This window comes from Quercus lobata, chromosome 6 (assembly GCF_001633185.2).
Source record: "Quercus lobata isolate SW786 chromosome 6, ValleyOak3.0 Primary Assembly, whole genome shotgun sequence".
NCBI lineage: Eukaryota > Viridiplantae > Streptophyta > Magnoliopsida > Fagales > Fagaceae > Quercus > Quercus lobata.
The window spans coordinates 37,826,250-37,844,841 of record NC_044909.1 but is presented as its reverse complement, the minus strand read 5'-3'; the positions used below and the strand labels follow the sequence as shown (position 1 = coordinate 37,844,841).

The following is an 18,592-nucleotide window of genomic DNA, read 5'->3' as shown; positions in this document are numbered from 1 at the left end:
AAGCATGATTGCAAGCAGTCAAAGTAGCACTAAAGCAGACATTGTCGAGCACGGTTGTTTACGTGAAGATGAGTGTGGAATTAGCAACAACCGCCTAAACGACTACAATCTTGGATAAATGGTTATGGTGATGGGCCTGATGGCGGTGGTCAAGCCCACTCATGACCCACTGAAATTAAAGAAGATTCATTGGGTCGGTTGAAGTGGCCGAGCGGGCTGTGGGTAGATTAGGAAGACCATTAATAAGAGCCAGAATCGGAAAATATATTAACGGAAAAAACGAGTGCATATGACCCAAGTTTTTTGGACTTCGCTTCAGTTATTTTCATATGTATATATATACACACACGCGCACACACTTATATATTTACTTATTTGCTATTAAAAAAAAAAAAAAAAGATAAAAAGTTATTTTAAGCAAATAAACTAAATCCATATGCCTAGTAGACAAACAAAATGAAAGCCATCAAATGTCAGCGAAATCACAAATGGTAGCTAAACTTTAATAGCCCTTTATAAGAAAAATTAGTGCTCAAGCAATTAGAAACTTTCTAAAGCGGGCTATTCTGTTTTTAAGCAAAACCACCACCACCACACCCCCCAAAGGTCTTAAATACATAGATAAATCTACAAGATAAAAATATAATGCAGGGCTGGCTCTGTAGAGAAGCAAGAGGTTTATCCACATACATAAAGATCTCCAAAGATCTTTGCCAGAGCCACAGATGCAATCATGTTACAGACTGTCCAAGACCCAAAAATTAATCCTTCTCCTGCGTCCAAATCCTCACAGTTTTGTCATTGCCAAGCGCACCAGAAGCAATCATATTCTCAGTGGGGTGACATGATACTGATATAACCGTGTCGGTATGACCTTCCAATTTCTGGACTATTTTCCTGCTCTGCAGCTCCCACAAGTATAGACAACTATCTTCAGAACCACTAACAATATACTTTCCATTTGTTACAGAAAATGTGGATGAAAGGCAGTACTTCGAATTTACATGGCCAGTATAAGTCTTCAAAAATTTCCCAGTCGCATAGTTCCAAAGCCTCTGCAAAACACAACACAGACAATATAGATGAGCCTACAAAATAAAAATGGATAGCAACTACTACTCAAAGAAGAGTGAACGCTCAAAATATCATCAATGTAATAATTTGTTATAGTAAACAATTCAAAGTCTACAAATTTGCGGTAATCCTGCTTGTGTCAAGTACAAATGTGCAAGTTCATTAGAGAAGCTTATATGTGCAGTATATTGCTTAACATACTTCAAAAGAAAATCCCTTCTTAGTTCTTAATGCAGACACTATCTACAAATACATATAACCAAGTTAGGGGTAATGCAGCATTTAAGTGCAACATCATAGACATCCACGTCATAATCCTGAAAATTTCTAGAATTTTCCCAGTTTCACTAGTACAAGCTTTCCGGACCTTTTTTTTTTTTTTTTTGATAAGTAAAAAAGGTGCATGAATTGGCAGAGCACAGATTAAAAGGAATGCCTTTTACAGACATTGTGCTACATGATATTATTTACAAGTATGTTTGAATCCTGAAAATCTATTTAGTTGGTACCAAATAGAACAACTTGACATAAAAAGTCAGCACATAAGAACACAACCGAATCTTTATAATAACATTCTTAACTAAAGGAAGAATCAAGGATTTTAGATTTTGTTCCAAGTCTCTTTCATACACTTCTAAGAGATTTCTAGATGAAGCTAGTGAAGTAATTGATCAAAATAAGTCATTCCACAGTTTCATTATAGCTGTCTTCAGTTTTCAGTTTTTCACCAACAGATGATTTAAAGTTACAAAAAATTTGAAGACTCCACTACTACAAAGATAGCTTCATTCCAATAGAGCAAATAATGCTTCCTGTAGCTTATGTAGAATCAATACACAGGGTGTTGTTCGAGTAAATTGACAAAACCAGTAGAAACAGACAGAAACTATGTTTCCAAACTTTGGAGGTCATACAAGTAGTTTAAAAGTCCCATATAAAGGCAGAGGAGAAAGAATTGAGGATTGCTAATAAAATTCGTGAGCTAAAATTTCAATCCATAACATAGGATAGAAGAGAAACTAAATAGTGTAATCATTACTGATTCTAAATGTGAAAGAAAATAAGTTCAATTTTAGTTTCTTCCAGGACAGCAACTTTGTGTTCCCAACATCTATTATATTTAGCAATTATATATTCACTACGACATTTAAACAAACACATAGAGAACAAACAAAAAAACACAAAGACAGCAATGCCAAAGAACCAAGACAAAAACTTTAAACCCAAATTGCAGAGAAAGGAAGTAAATGAAGTTACCAAAGTATTATCAAGCGTTCCAACAAGAAGAAACTTGGCATTGGGCGAGAACTTAACATACGAAACGGGCGGGTTCTCATCGTCAATCAAAGTCTTCATACAATGCCCAGTCGCAGCGTCCCAAATTCGACACAACCCGTCGTAACTACTTGAAACAATGAGCGACCCATCGCGGTTAAAATCGACGGCGGTGACGGGGTCAGAGTGAGCCGGCAAGACCTTGAGACACTTAGCGGACTTAACATCCCAGATTCGGACAGTTTCATCGAATGAGCCGGAGACAATCATGTTGGACTGAGGATTAAAGTTGACACAGAAAGCATAGTTGGTGTGGCCCGACAGGGTTTTGATGAGGGAGCCAGTTTCGATGTCCCAGAGGCGGAGGGTCTTGTCGTCGGAGGCCGAGACAAGGTATTTGGAGTCGGAGGAGAAGGCTAGGTCCGAAACGCCCTGTTCGTGGCCTTCGAGTTCTTGGAGAAGAGAGACTGTGGGAGCGGAGGATTCCGACGAGGACTTGACGACGGAGATGCGGAGGGTTTTGTCGGCGGAGGAGGAGGCTAGGAGGCGGCCGTCGGATGAGAATTTGACGGCGGAGATTGCTCGCTTGTGGGGAGTTAGGGTTTTGGCGAGAGTGTAGGGTTTGAAGGATTCGGTTGGCTCTGACTCTGTCTCTGTCGCCATGCTTCTTTCTCTCTTGGTTGGTTTGATTGTGTGAGTGTGAGAGAGAGTGAGAGTGAGGGGTTTTGGAGGGTTTTATTAATTATAATAGAAGATAGTAGTTTTATAATTGGAGACGGAGAAGGACAGTAACGGATAAAGAGAAAAGAGTACTCAACGACTCTTCTTTTGTTTTGGGAGGAACGAAAAGATTGTTATCCAGATTGTTGTCCTATTGGGGGGGGGAACCATGATTACAAACTTTATTTTTTTGAAAAGGAATTTGTATTTCTTATTAAGGGTGTCCAAACCAACCCTCTTGGCCGATCCAATTTGAGAACCGGCTGACCTGACACCAGTGATGGGTCGGTGGCAGGTCTTTACCCCCAAAACTCGAGACTAACGAGTCAGTTGGCGAGTCTAAACATGAAAAACCGACCCAACCATATTACACCAAAAAAGTAGTCGTTTTCCACAAATGGAAGTGTTTCGACTGTGGTTTTAGTCCAACTAGTTGAGAAATGGCCTGATCTCTTCGAGATTCGGCAAGATCTCAACATATCCAGCTCGATTTGGTACAGATCTGAGGGATTTCAGCAGGTTCCGGTATAGTTTTGAAAATTTCAACCACAACTGAGGACCGACCTGTATTCAAGGAGGTCCGACCACCCAAACTAATCCCTTTTACCAATCGGCAATAGGTCTAAAAATGGTAGACCCGAAGTAATTGGGTTGGTTCTAGGTTGGGCATAAACCCGACCTAGACCGACCTGTGGACAGGCCTATTTCTTATTATAATTTATTTGTTGGGGGATAACTTTGATAGGTAGAATTAGGGATGTACAGCGAACCTGCCAAAACCAACTCGACCCAACCCAACCCGCTAGGTTGAGTCAATTTGATACAAGGCTGAATATGGAGGCACATGCTAAGGCAGTGGGGACTGAAAGGTCTGTGGTGTGTGTGGCCTTGAGGTGCACTTGGGGTGCGTGGGTTGCTGCCGTGTGATGTGAGAGAGAGTGAGAGTGAGGGGTTTTGGAGGGTTTTATTAATTATAATAGAAGATAGTAGTTTTATAATTGGAGACGGAGAAGGACAGTAACGGATAAAGAGAAAAGAGTACTCAACGACTTTTCTTTTGTTTTGGGAGGAACGAAAAGATTGTTATCCAGATTGTTGTCCTATTGGGGGGGGGAACCATGATTACAAACTTTATTTTTTTGAAAAGGAATTTGTATTTCCTATTAAGGGTGTCCAAACCAACCCTCTTAACCGATCCGATCCTAGAACCGGCTGACCTGACACCAGTGATGGGTCGGCGGCAGGTCTTTACCCCCAAAACTCGAGACTAACGAGTCAGTTGGTGAGTCTAAACATGAAAAACCGACCCGACCATATTACACCAGAAAAGTAGTCGTTTTCCACAAATGGGAGTGTTTCGACGGTGGTTTTAGTCCGACTAGTTGAGAAATGGCCTGATCTCTTCGAGATTCGGCAAGATCTCAACATATCCAGCTCGATTTGGTACAAATCTGATGGATTTCAGCAGGTTCCAGTATAGTTTTGAAAATTTTAACCCCAACCGAGGACCGACCTATATTCAAGGAGGTCCGACCACCCAAACTAATCCCTTTTACCAATTGGCAACAGGTCTAGAAATGGTAGACCCGAAGTAATTGGGTTGGTTCTAGGTTGGGCACAAACCTGACCTAAACCGACCTGTGGACAGGCCTATTTCTTATTATAATTTATTTGTTGGAGGATAACTTTGATAGGTAGAATTAGGGATGTGCAGCGAACTTGCCAAAACCAAACCGACCCGACCCGACCCAACCCAACCCGACCCGCTGGGTTGAGTCAATTTGATACAAGGCTGAATATGGAGGCACGTGCTAAGGCAGTGGGGACTAAAAGGCCTGTGGTGTGTGTGGCCTTGAGGTGCACTTGGGGTGCGTGGGTTGCTGCCGTGTGGTGCATGATCTACTGCTATGAGGTGCAGGGGCTGCTAATGTGAGGGCCTCAGGGGTAGTTATTCAGTTAGGCAGTTAGGAGCAGGAGGTTATGGGTAGTTACTCATTTACTATTAATCATTGATTAGTGTGTTGTAATCATAGATTAGGGAATTAGTTAGTTACACGGGATTCAGTATATAAGGAGATTGAATTGTATTGATTGGAAGAAGGAAATAACCCAAAGTTCTATTGTTGTCCTTATGCTCTATTTTCCTCTTTTCTCATTATCCCTCTTCTCTCTATCATTCTTGGAGGTTGACTGTCCTCAAATTCAGTTAATTCCTATCAGGATCTTATCAATTGGTATCAGAGCAGGCTTATCATGCGATTACAAGTTCCACCATGGCTGAAACTCGATCTATTGCAATTCTCAATGAAACCATAGCTTCATTGAAATCCACCACTGATCACCACAACAAAGATATCCAAGAAATTCACAAAATTACTAACATCCATACCTGTACCTTGAATGAAATGAGTCAACAATTGGCCACCATTTTACAGAAGTTGAATGCAGCGAAAAGTGTTGAGCACAGTCCTGAGAATTCACACATTCTAGGAGATCGTAACTATCACCCATCTGTCTCAGGATTTTCCAGGCCAGTGAAATTGGATTTTCCCAGATTTTGTGGTGAGGAACCAACTTCTTGGATCTACAAAGCTAATTAGTATTTCAAGTATTACAGGATTCCAAAACCAGAGAAGTTGATGATGGCATCGTTTCATATGGAAGGAGAAGCCCTGGTTTGGTTTCAAGAAGGAGAAGATGTTGGAGAATTTGGCACTTGGGAGGCCTTGGTTCAAGCAATGCTAATCAAGTTTGGGTCTACAGCCTATGATGATCCAATGGAAGCTTTGACTAGGTTGAGACAAACTTCAACTATGGCTTTATACAAAGGTACTCATGATCAAGTTAGACCTTCATTGCTTGGCTTGCCTAGACCTTCATTGCTTAATGCTGCCCCAATTGAAAATAGGACCACCAGGATTCCTGTTAAGAAGATCACTGCTGCTCAAATGGAAGAAAGGAAAAAGAAAGGGCTTTGCTACAATTGTGATGACAAGTGGGCACCCGGGCATAAGTGCAAGCAAGCTACTTTGTTTTTACTAGAAGGAGTGGGGGTGACCTCAGATTCTAGCTGCAATGAACAGTTTGTTGAGATTGACAATGGGGGTTGCATGGAGAGAAGATAAGATGAGGAGGCAAAACCAGAAATTACCTTATATGCCTTGGTTGGCAGCCCTACTCCAGGAACAATAAGAGTCAAGGGTAAGGTTAATTCTATCTCATTGGTGATCTTGGTAGATTTTGGAAGCACCCATAATTTCATTGATGCAGCTGTAATTTCTGTCCTCTATATTCCTGTGGATAAATCACAAATTCTTGAGGTTAAGGTTGCTAATGGTGATATTATCAAGACTCAAGGATTGTGCAAAGATGTTCCTGTGTGCTTACAAGGGCAGGTTTTTCTGGTTCAATTACAAGTGCTGCCTTTGGGAGGTTGTGACTTGGTTTTTAGCACTCAGTGGCTTAGCACTTTAGGAATCATTAATTGGGATTTCAAGAATCTTTCAATGGGGTTCAACTATGGAGGTCAACAGGTGTTGTTACAGGTTCTTAACACTCCAAAGGGTTTTGAAGTGCAAAATGAGGTCCAATTCTTCAAAGAACCTACAAGGAGGGCTTTAATTTTACAGATTACAACTGAAGGCACAACTGAAAGGCAGTCTACCCTTCCATCTGAAATCACAACTTTGTTGCAGGAGTTTCATGGTGTATTTACTACTCCAGTGGACCTGCCACCAGTGAGAGGTCATGAACACCAAATCAACCTTAAGGAGGGCACTTAACCTATTTGTCAAAGGCCATACAGGTATCCTTCTTACCAGAAAAATGAAATTGAAAAGATTGTGAAGGATTTGTTGGAAGTAGGATTTATTCAGAATAGTCAAAGTCCCTTTGCCTCACCTGTTCTTTTGGTTAGGAAATTTGATGGTTCATGGCGTATGTGTATAGATTATAGGGCATTAAACCAAGCCACTATTAAAGATAAAATACCCTATCCCTGTTATAGATGAACTATTGGATGAATTACATGGAGCTTGCATTTTTTCCAAGCTAGACTTGAGGTCTGGATACCACCAAATTAGGATGAGGAAGGAAGATATTCCAAAAACAACTTTTAGAGCTCATGGAGGGCACTATGAATTCCTTGTCATGCCCTTTGGGTTGACAAATGCCCCTTCTACCTTTCAATCCTTAATTAATCAAGTCTTCAAGCCCTTCCTTAGGAGGTTTATTTTGGTTTTCTTTGATGATATTCTGGTTTATAGTAGAAACATGCCTGATCATATTGAGCATCTCAGAATTGTTTTAGGAGTATTGGCTAAGAACCAATTATATGCTAAGATGTCTAAGTGCATGTTTGCTTGCTTGGAAGTGGAATACTTAGGTCATATCATTTCTGGGGAAGGTGTAAAAACTGATCCCAAGAAAATTTTGGCTATGCAAGAGTGGCCTGTGCCTAAGGATGTGAAGTCCTTGAGAGGGTTCCTAGGCCTTTCTGGTTATTACAGAAAATTTGTCAAAGGTTATGGTCATATTGCAGCTCCATTGACTGCCCTTTTGAGGAAGAATTCTTTTTCTTGGGGTGCTGAAGCTGAAGCAGCCTTTCATCAGTTAAAGTTAGCTATATCCAGCCCACCTGTTTTGGCCCTACCTGATTTCACTAAGACTTTCACAGTTGAATGTGATGCTTCTGGCAGTGGCATTGGTACTGTTTTAATGCAAGAGCACTAGCCTATTGCCTTTCATAGTCAAGTCCTAAAGGGCAGTGCTCTGACATTGTCCACTTATGAAAAGGAATTCCTTGCCTTAATCTCTACAGTGAAGAAATGGTGGCCATATCTAGTGGGGAGACCTTTTGTCATCAAAACAGATCAGCAAAGTCTTAATTATTTGCTGCATCAGAGGATTGGTACTCCACTTCAACAGAAATGGTTGTCCAAATTGTTGGGATATGCATTTGTGGTTGAATATAAGAAAGGTTCTGAGAATGTGGTGGCAGATGCCTTGTCTAGAAGGGGAGAGGTGTCTAAGCATAAGGTTCAAGACTGTCCGAATGTGCTTAAAGGTACTACTACTTTGAATTTGATGGGGATTGATCAAAATGATGTGGGATTGGATAAGGCTGTTGCTGCATTACCTTCTTCATCTGGTACCTTATATATCATCTCATTGCCTACTCCAACCTGGGTAGCTGAGCTGAAGGCTAGTTATGGAGCAGATTCTACCATCCAAGCTATCTTGTCTATCTTCAAGGAGAGTGGTAATCCACCTAAAGGTTTTTCTTTAGTGGATGGGCTGTTGTTCTTTAAGGGCAGAATCTATTTAGGTCCTACTGGTCCTCTAAAGACTTCCATTTTGCATCATGTTCACAATGGGCCCTTGGGTGGTCATTCAGGCTATGTGAAGACCTTACACAAGGTTAAACAAGATTTTTATTGGCCTGGTATGAAAAAGGACTTGAAGTAATATATCAAGGAGTGTGATGTTTGTCAAAGGGTTAAGCATGAGAATTGTAGGCCAGCTGGTTTACTTCAGCCCTTACCCATTCCTTCCAAGCCATGGTTAGCTGTGAGTATGGATTTCATTGAGGGACTAACTAAATCTCAATTAAAGTCTGTAATATTGGTGGTTGTGGATAGGTTGGCTAAGTATGTTCACTTCATTGCATTATCCCATCCTTACACTGCATCCAAGGTTGCTTCTGTTTATATGCAATTTGTGTTTAAACTCCCTGGTATGCCAGCTTCTGTGTTGAGTGACAGAGATTCCCATCTTTACTTCTCATTTTTGGAGGGAATTAATGAAGATTCAAGGGGTAGACTTAGCTATGTCATTAGCTTACCACCCTCAAACAGATGGCCAAACTGAGGTGGTCAACAGAAGCTTAAAGCAGTAATTAAGAGCTTTTGCAGCAGCTAAACCCACTGCTTGGGTGGAATGGTTGCCCTTGGCTGAGTTTTGGTTTAACACCAATTTTCATTCTTCAACCAAGATTACTCCCTTTGAAGCATTATATGGATATCCCCCTCCTAGGATATTGGATTACATCCCTGGCACCACTATGGTAGAAGCTGTTGAAGATCACTTGCAAAGTAGGCAGTAGGTCATGTCCTTACTTAAACAAAACTTGTTGTGGGCTCAAGAGAGAATGAAAGTTCAAGCAGATAAGCATAGGATAGAGAGGAGTTTTTCAGAGGGTGATTGGGTGTATTTGAGATTGCAACCTTATAGGCAGAGGTCTTTGAAGCCTAATGCTCTTGGTAAGCTCTCCCCAAAGTTCTATAGGCCCTTTCAAGTGCTACACAGGGTTGGGGAAGTAGCTTACAAACTGGCCTTACCAGCTGATTCCTTAATCCACCCTGTTTTCCATGTCTCCAGTCTCAAGGCTAAGTTGGGACAGCAGGTTACTCCTATTTCTCAATTGCCTTCTGTCTCACCTAAAGGTATTCCTATGCTTGAACCTGAGGCAATCTTGAAAAGCAGGTCAATCAAGCTGAGAAGCAAGACCATCACCTAGGTCTTAATCCAATGGCAAGGTTGTACTACTAAAGATGCTACTTGGGAAGATTTATACCAACTCCAACAGAAGTTCCCTCACCTTGTGGGCAAGGTGCTTTGAGGAGGGAAGTATTGATACAAGGCTGAATATGGAGGCACGTGCTAAGGCAGTGGGGACTAAAAGGTCTGTGGTGTGTGTGGCCTTGAGGTGCACTTGGGGTGCGTGGGTTGCTGCCATGTGGTGCGTGATCTGCTGCTATGAGGTGCAGGGGCTGCTGATGTAAGGGCCTCAGGGGTAGTTAGGAGCAGGGGGTTATGGGTAGTTACTCATTACTGTTAATCATTGATTAGTGCATTGTAATCATAGATTAGGGAATTAGTTAGTTACACGGGATTCAGTATATAAGGAGATTGAATTGTATTGATTGAAAGAAGGAAATAACCCAAAGTTCTATTGTTGTCCTTATGCTCTGTTTTCCTCTTTTCTCATTATCCCTCTTCTCTCTATCATTCTTGGAGGTTGACTGTCCTCAAATTCAATTAATTCCTATTAGGATCTTATCACAATTTTTAGGACTTGGTGGGTTGGATTGGATTACAAAAAAAAAAAAATTTGATAGCAGATCGAGTTAGGTTCGAGTCATAAAATTCCAAACTTGCCAAACCTAACCTGACTCACCCATATATTTAATATATATTTAAAATATATTATATAATTAATAAATTTTTTTAAATAACCAGTTTTTCCTATTCTATATAAAAGTCAATTAGTTCACACAAACCCTAGAACCTTTTCTGTTAATGTGCCGCCTCCCACTCCCTTCTCCCCCTTCACTCGCTTTTAAACCTTAACCCTTTCTCCCTACTAAGCCACTGCGGTCCATCAACTATCATCACCGCCTCGGCAGTGGTTCTGTCTTTCCGATAGTAGCTCTCTCTTCCAATGTTAGGTAAAGTTTCTCAATGTTTTCTCTCTCTTGCTCTGTTTCTCTTTCTCTCGCTTCTCTCTTTCTCTCTCTCTCACTCATTCTCTCTGTTTATCTTTCTTACCGTGGTGGATCAATATTTATTTTTTGCTTTGTTGATTTCTTAGTTTTCTTTTTATTGATTTTTAAATGATTTTGCGTTGTCTCAACCAGAGGTCTCTTTCTTACTCTGGTGGTTCTCTCTTCCGGTGTTAGGTGCAGGTACTTGGGTTTCTTTCTCTTGCTCTATTGCTCTTTTTCTAGCTTCTCTCCCTTCTCCCTCTTGCTCTATTCGCTTATCTCTCGTCATGGTGAATCAATGTTTAGCTTTTGTTTTGTTGATTTCTTAGTTTTCATTTGGTTGATTTTTAAATGTTTTTGCTTTGTCTCAACTTATAGGTCTATTTCTTACTCTACAATATTTTCTCTTGTCGACTTGTTGTATCCCTCTCTCTATCTTGCTTTGATGTTAATATTTGGGTTTTTTTTTAATATATTTATATTTTTATTTTTTTTCTACTCAATTTAATAATAATAGTATTAAAAAAAAATTTTGTCCAACCCATGGGTTCAACCCAACCCAACCCGACCCAACCCATGTGAGTTGGGTTGAATTTTTTTTAACCCACCATGACAGGTTAGGTCAAAAAATCTCTTTTACCCGACCTAACCCAATTCAACCCATACATACCCTTAGGTAGAATGGAAAGAGATTTGAACTGAATTTTATTTGGAAGAATTAGTTGAGTTACAACTTACAAGACTCTTTCATCTTAATTATGCTAACTATAATTTCAATCAAACTTAGAAAGTACAAATTTCCTTTTAGCCTAAAAATAATAAGTGCACAACACACATCCCTTACTATAAAAAATCATTTTAAAAATAATGTGTGAAACACACAACCCTTTTATACCAACTAGGAAGGAGCAATTTTAGATAACTCAAATTTGACCGGAGCTTTAATTCACATGGCATTTACCAGAGTCAAATCTAACCACAAACACCCCAACTTTTAAACTGAACGAAACAGAGAGATATCAAATGGACCACTCTTCATTTTGTTGATGATTAATGCAAGTATCTAAAAACATAAGATAATCATCTCAAAAAAAAAAAGATTGCTTCAATGTTTGTTACGGTTGAAGAAAACGACTTATTTGGTTAGCATTACACAAAAAGAATAGAAATATTGAGGAAAACTTGTCAACAAAATTGAACTTCAACAGAAAAAATAAACTTTGCTGAAAAAGAGAATGATGGGCAGTAAGGCATTATCCCAACTGTTACCACTGGTTGACATCTCCTTTATGCTAACTGGACCTCACCAAAGAATTGGAAATATCTGCCCCGTAAAATGCCTGATATTCTTTTTCAATTCTTGAAGAATCCATCAGTGCACAATAATGTTTAGCTGCAATGACATATGTTCTTCACAGACTTCTTAAGAGTAGTCATTTTGCAAAGAAGTCCAAGAAGGCTGGAAGCATTTCCAACAGTCTCCAACAAGTCTGCTTGGTCCTACAGGGAGCTATATGGTCTTTTGGTTTATCATAAATTCATAATCTGCCTAGAGGGGACTCAAGGGCGTGATCATCAACCAACCAAAGGCCAAAATCATGGAAGCGCTTTATTTTTTTCTCAAAACCTGTGATATAATTATTATGGATTATAACATGCATTCCCTTGGTCTCTTGCACCCATGTCTTGTTCTTGAAGTATAATCCTCCTGTCGGGAATGCAGCTTGGGGAAGCAAGTAGAGATCCACCTGCACAGAAAACTTCAACATCTAAATATCTCAAGATTCCAACCAATACAAATTGTGAAGACAATGTTAGAGATTTCAGAAGCTCAAAAATCAACTAGTTCTCACTGTAGGCTGCATAGATTTGTTCTCATACTATTGAAGTATATCTTACAGGAGAGTTGAAGGAAGACCTTCATAAGGAATAGCTCTGAAACACATAAATAATCCACCTAGAACATATTCTGTACAACTCAGGCTGTGTTTAGCATCTCTAGTGAGGATACATTTCACAGCTCTCTATGCAACGAAAAAAAATAAAAAAGCTTTTTTTGGTATGCAATTTCGGGTTCCGATGAATGCACTTTATTGAGAATGCATTTTCCATTTCTCATTTTATGAAGCAAAAGAAGAATCCTCAAATTCTCATTTGAATTTCATCCTCAAAGCATTCCCTCCCTGGGCTTTCCTAGTATCTACTCATTGTCATTAAACTTCCTCAATATTAAAGGATTCATAACAATAACAACAACAAAGCCTTAGTCACAATTTTTTTGGAGTCGGCTTAAAGGATTCATAACAAGGCAAGAAAAAATTATTTGCGTGTTACAGGCCAATATCGATACAATAAGTGTCTCAGGGAGGATTGATTGTGACAGTGCCCTGTGATTGTCTTCTATGAAGAGTACCAGTAGAGAGAGAGGCTGATAAGTCGTCCTTGTTACTAGATTGAAGTATCTGGCATGACAAATTTAAGGGAAAAAAGGAATTACTGAAATTTTGACATGCGTCTTGGAATTAGGTTTTTTTGTTTTTATTCCATGACACAATTGTTATTTTTGTCCTCCATTCTTTTCTCCTTAATTGGTTTTCAGCCTCCTTATTTTGGGCTAATTATCACATTCTTTTGTTATTTTGAAGATCTTGTTGACATACCATCCATTGCTTATTTGACAGTGCTTGAGTTTGATCTAAATTCAAAAGGATTGTGATTCTTTGGGTTCTTGATTTGACAGGTACAGCATGTTCACACAACATTATTTGCTAATTATTTCTGGTATTGTTTTATCAATTTAAAGATACTCAGTATAGCATGATACGTTTTTAAAACAACTATCATGAATAATTCATAATTTATATGAGCAGGTCATGATACGTTTTTAAAACAACTACCAGTCATTTTGGGACATGTATAGCAACATTGGACACACAAACACACATGATGCAAGAACATCATATTCAGAAACCTGTAAGGGACAGCAAGGGTGAATTATATTTTGTTGTTGTGCCATTAGAATTTCACTGGCATTATGTTATTATTATTTCTATTACTTATGGTGATTGTATTTAAGTAGATATTTCCAATTTTATGCACTGAATTTTACATTTTTAATGTTGGGATTTTATGTAATGGATGTCAATATAAATGCATGTAATCTTTTACGTGTAAAATTTATGATTGTTACAAAGATATTACTATTGCCATCCTATTAAAATTTGGTTTAAATGGGAAAAAAAAATGCACTCTGCACTTCTTAAAACCAAACACAATTTCATTTAGTATAATTACTTTTTAGTAAGAGTTTCAGCATAATACCAAACACAATTTTTCAGGAAAAAAAGAAAAAGAAAATTTTTTTTGTCAGAATACTGCAGAAGAATCCATTCTGCTCCTAAAGTAGAGTTACCAGATGCAACCTAAATCAACCAGATTACGCAGACAACTCCAATATATCAAGATTTCCAGATTATTTATTTCCTACACCAAATTGCAATACTTTCAGCAGAAGCATAAAATCCCCACAGGCCTTTTGAGACTTTGCTTTAAAGGGACTATTAAGATGACTAAGCTTTCCTAAAAATAAAAATTTAATAGGGAATTCTGGGCTATGAAATAAACTAGGAAGGCAAATAGAAAAAAATACCTCTCCAGCAGTTTTATTCAATGCCCAGTTAAAACCAGGTTGGTCATTTGCTTTCTTTGCTTTGGACCATGGTTGTGATTGAAGTTCCTCAATCCACTTCTTCATAACCAGTTTTGCTCCACTAGTAGGGCGAAGGAAAATCATGCAGCTACATATGTAAGGGCGCCCTTTTTTGCCTGGAGGTGGCAAATCATGAGAGTGATTCAGCGGTTTAACCTGGTCAGTTAAAAAGAAGAAATTATTGATGATAGTTACAACGAAATAAAATTACATTTACATCTTGTTTAAGATAATGATGCAAGTTCAAGATAAATTTACATTCAAGAAGCCTCAAAGCCAGAACATTTAGATCTAGTTTGCTTGTTAGATCCATGGCAATGCTAGAGGCATTGAATAACTGAATTCTGAGAACATCATCATATTGACTCAGCTTAAATCCATAAATAACTTTCACCAGCACTCCTCCACTCAACGCCTCCTCCCCCCCCCCCCCTCTCTCTTTGGGGCAGTGATCTAGATTGATTTTGAAATTCAAGGCTGACATGTCATTTGTTTTTCAGTTTTTCTTTCTTCTTTCTCCACTTTTTTGAGCCAAAATAGAAAATTTTGACAAAGAGACACAAAAGCAGCAGTTCAGTTGGAATTGGAAGGCATCCAAAACATCTCAAGAAATCAACATTCTGAGGCAGGCTCCAGTAGAATGGAACTTGGGTGTGTTCACTGATGTGATGTTCTTATGTTGCAAGACAAAAACAGAATAAATAAAATTGAAAAAACATTTCAACTAGTAACTGAGAAGATCATGATTTGTCCCTCTATTTCCCAATTTACAGCCATCAAATGATAGACAAACATAAATGGTTACGAGGAAACAAACGACCAGCATATTTAGATTTTGTTACAAATCGAGTTTGTATAGAATATAATGTTTTTGGTAGCTTATATGCAACACTTGGCACTATTTTCCATAAATGGCACACAGCAAAGGCAAGAGGCAAAGTAGGTGTACTTACTGCTGCCATATCATCTGTGAAGTACACATCGTGACTCCCTTGCAAATAAGGAAATGGATCAGCCAACCAGACCATATCAACATCATTGTACATTACATTATATCCAAGTTCCAAAATATGGAGTAGGTGACGAGGCCATCGGGATGTAAAATTGAAGAATCCCTGTACATATGAAACCAATTAGGATTGCTTCCAAATTGCAATGAAGTCAACAAAAAAATGGAGATAAAAATTTCCAAGCATTGTATACTAACTGGCAGGAAAACAAGGAAATATTCAAGTGAAATGACACTGTAGTTTATTCTACCAAGGAACATCAAAAGGACAACAAATTAGTAAAGCAAACATCGAAATTCCAAACTCCTTGTTGCACTGATGCAAACCAAAAATACAACATGATTGATGTGGTAAAAAGGATTTATATGTGGTTTTTTTTTCATGATTTAGGCAATGACATTGGCATAAAACTTGGTTGTAGCAAGAAAAGTAGTTTTCAATTCAACAAATCAATTCAATTTTCACAAAAAGTGGTTAGGATCAGTACACGTTACATAACTACAAATGTAGCACAAAAGCCTAAGTTCTAGAAGAACTAACAAAAAAGATATGTATAAACAGTTAAGCACAACAAATGCTGCTTACAATCACAAAGACTTCAGATTGACAACTTTTAACATAAAAATACCACCTTTAAACTCACACATAAAATAAGAAAATATAAAGCCAAAATACATTGTTAGTCCCTAAACTTTTAACTGATGAGCGATATAATCCCTGAAGTTCAAAGTGTGATCATTGTTAATCCCTAACCTATGAAGCACGGGTGCGTTTCGGGACTCGGGTGCGGGTGCGGGTGCGGGTGCGGGACTCGGCAATTTTTGAAAAAGTAGGGTGCGGGTGCGGCGGGACTCGGCGATTAAAAAATTATTAAAAATATTTTTATTTATATTTTCTATATATTTTTACTATTAAAATATTCTTAAAAAATACATTAATATACTTGATTCACAAAACAAAGAAAGAATAAGGCAAGAAACGCATCTAAGGTCAGAATTTCGGCCTCTCCGGCGATTTTCACGGCCGATTTCGGCCGATTCCGGCATGTTTCGGCCGTATCGGTCGTATCGGTCGCCGGCCGATATTTGCCGATACGGCCGATACGGACCGAGTCGGCCCGATTTCGGCCGCGTCGGAGCCGATTTTTGCCGCGTCGGCCCGAGTCGGGATCCGCCACGTGGCGCGACGCGGCACGACGCGGGACGGACGCGCGGTCTGCGGCGTCCCTCCCGCGTCGCCGCGTCCCGCCGCGTCGGACGCGGGTGCGCCGGCCTGGGAGCCGCGTCCGTGCATCCTTGTCCCTAACATACTAAAAGTGATTGCTTTTAGTCCCTAAAAAGCTTAAGGTGATCAATTTTAGTCTCTAACAAACTTAAATTAATTGGTTTTTGACCAATGTGTCTAACAGAGTGATGACATGGTAATTTTTAAGAAACTAAATAAAGCAATCACATTAAAAGAACTAAATTGCTCATGGGCTTAAGTTGCAAACTAAACTATAAAATAACTTAGGTTAGGATCAACACACATATTACATAACTACACATGTAGCACAACTTGCAACAATATATAAGCAGTTTAGCACAACTTGCAATTCCAATTTACAATGACTTTAGATTGCCAACTTTTTAACTTAAAAATACAGCATTTGAACTCACATATAAAATAATAAATGCTTATATACATTGTTGTTCCTGAAAATTTAGCTCCTTAGCAATTTTAGTCTATGATGTTTAAAGTGATCACTTTTAGACTTGGCCAAACTAAAATCAACCAATATAAGTTTATAAGGAACTAAAATCGATCACTTTAAGTTTGTTAAAGTTTAGGAACGTACAGTTTGGGCAAAAATAAAATAAAAATGAAACCCAGATGTTAAAAAATACATACATACATACCTGAGAACCAAACTTATGGGCAGTTTGAGAATCAGGGGCAGGCGGGACGAGCACGGCGTGGCCAGGCCAACGCTGATTAACCTTAAAAAGCGTGGCATAGTCCTCGGCAATGACAAGCACTTTGTCCTGATGCTTTTGCCTGGCAATGCTAATCAACCAGTTGTTAAGAAAAGGCAAGTAAGGGTAACTCACAGCGCAGACGATCACTGTACCGTTCTTGGCCACAAATGAAGCCGCTTGGGCCAGCGTGTAATCACGCCATTTGGAGTAGTGGGAAGAAGTGTTAGAGTTACTGGAGAAGAGGAAGTCGGGCATGCCAGACCAGGGCAAGAAGACACCGAGAATGATGAGAAGAGATAAGAGAAGAAGAAGAGCAGTTGGGTTGAAGGGTCTTGAGGAGGAGGAGGAGGAGGAGGAGGAGCGTCGGGATAATAATGGGTTTGGACCTGAAAACGAAAACGGGTTGTGAATTGGTCTTTGGTGTAAAAAAAATGCTGACATTTTTTTTTTGAGATTTCTAGGAGAGGAATTTCTTGAGTTTGGAAAGGGATTTACTGAGAGATCTTTGAAGATCGGATCTGGGTGCTTCCCAGCCCAGGTGGCAGATCATTTATGCAGTATTGCAATTTTCATCTTAAAAATTTCTGCCCAAACTCCTTTCATAATTCATACCCAACAAAAGCTAACGCGTATAAAAAAAACTAAAAGGTAGAAGAAATTTATTACCTTTAGCCTTGTAGCAAGGCGGACAAATTTTATTACCTTTAGCCTTGGAGTATAAGAAGCTTGGCTCGCTCCAAAATGGTTTGCAATCACCTACAAATCAAAAAATCTCAAATTAAACTGCTGAAATTTTTTGAGATTTTCCGCTTTAGGGTTTTGTTTTTTTTTTTTTCTCTAAACTTAGGATTATAAAAAGAGGCTGCGTCAGATTTGGGATTAGTGCCGTAGAGTAGGGATGGCAATGGGGCGGGGCGGAGCCGAAGGATGGGATCTTCGCCCCCGCCCCGTATGGATTTTTCTTGCCCCATCCCCGCCCCGTCCCGCATGACGGGGAAAATTTCTTACCCCATCCCCGCCACTTAAGGCCCCGCGAAGACCCGCGAAGCCCCGCCCTACACCGTAAAACTTTATTTCTTGTTAATTTTCCCTACAACTATTACTATTTTTTCAAATAAAATGACATGTTTCAATAATAAAAATATACTTGAAATTATAAATAAATTGATCCTATCAAATCAAACTAATTTTTATCAAATCAAACTAATTTTTAGCAAATACTAAATAATATTATCTAAATGTTTAACAAGATAATATCACAACAAAAATCTTATAGTATGACACAATAAAATAATCCAAACTCCTAATACATAACAAAATGAAAATTGTCTAGTTCTTCAAAAAGAATCTCCACTTAAATAA

At 39.0% G+C, this 18,592-nt stretch overlaps 3 protein-coding genes across 3 annotated transcripts; 1 reads left to right on the top strand and 2 right to left on the bottom strand.

The window, feature by feature from the left end:
* Positions 1-482: 482 nt before the first annotated feature.
* On the bottom strand, positions 483-3,167 carry LOC115993542 (COMPASS-like H3K4 histone methylase component WDR5A). The gene is made up of 2 exons (XM_031117481.1): positions 2,332-3,167; positions 483-1,055 (listed from the first exon to the last, which is right to left on the bottom strand). Exons 1-2 carry the CDS (start codon positions 3,010-3,012, stop codon positions 762-764), a joined length of 975 nt encoding a protein of 324 aa, XP_030973341.1. The 5' UTR covers positions 3,013-3,167; the 3' UTR covers positions 483-761.
* Positions 3,168-8,643: 5,476 nt separating this feature from the next.
* On the top strand, positions 8,644-9,586 carry LOC115950230. Its single transcript, XM_031067463.1, has 3 exons — positions 8,644-8,884; positions 8,982-9,168; positions 9,301-9,586. The coding sequence occupies exons 1-3, from the start codon at positions 8,644-8,646 to the stop codon at positions 9,584-9,586; spliced, it is 714 nt and encodes a 237-aa protein (XP_030923323.1).
* A 2,054-nt stretch (positions 9,587-11,640) lies between these two features.
* Positions 11,641-18,117, bottom strand: LOC115995399 (UDP-D-xylose:L-fucose alpha-1,3-D-xylosyltransferase MGP4-like). Its single transcript, XM_031119953.1, has 4 exons — positions 17,171-18,117; positions 15,216-15,377; positions 14,203-14,418; positions 11,641-12,301 (listed from the first exon to the last, which is right to left on the bottom strand). Exons 1-4 carry the CDS (start codon positions 17,669-17,671, stop codon positions 12,092-12,094), a joined length of 1,089 nt encoding a protein of 362 aa, XP_030975813.1. The 5' UTR covers positions 17,672-18,117; the 3' UTR covers positions 11,641-12,091.
* Positions 18,118-18,592: the final 475 nt, after the last annotated feature.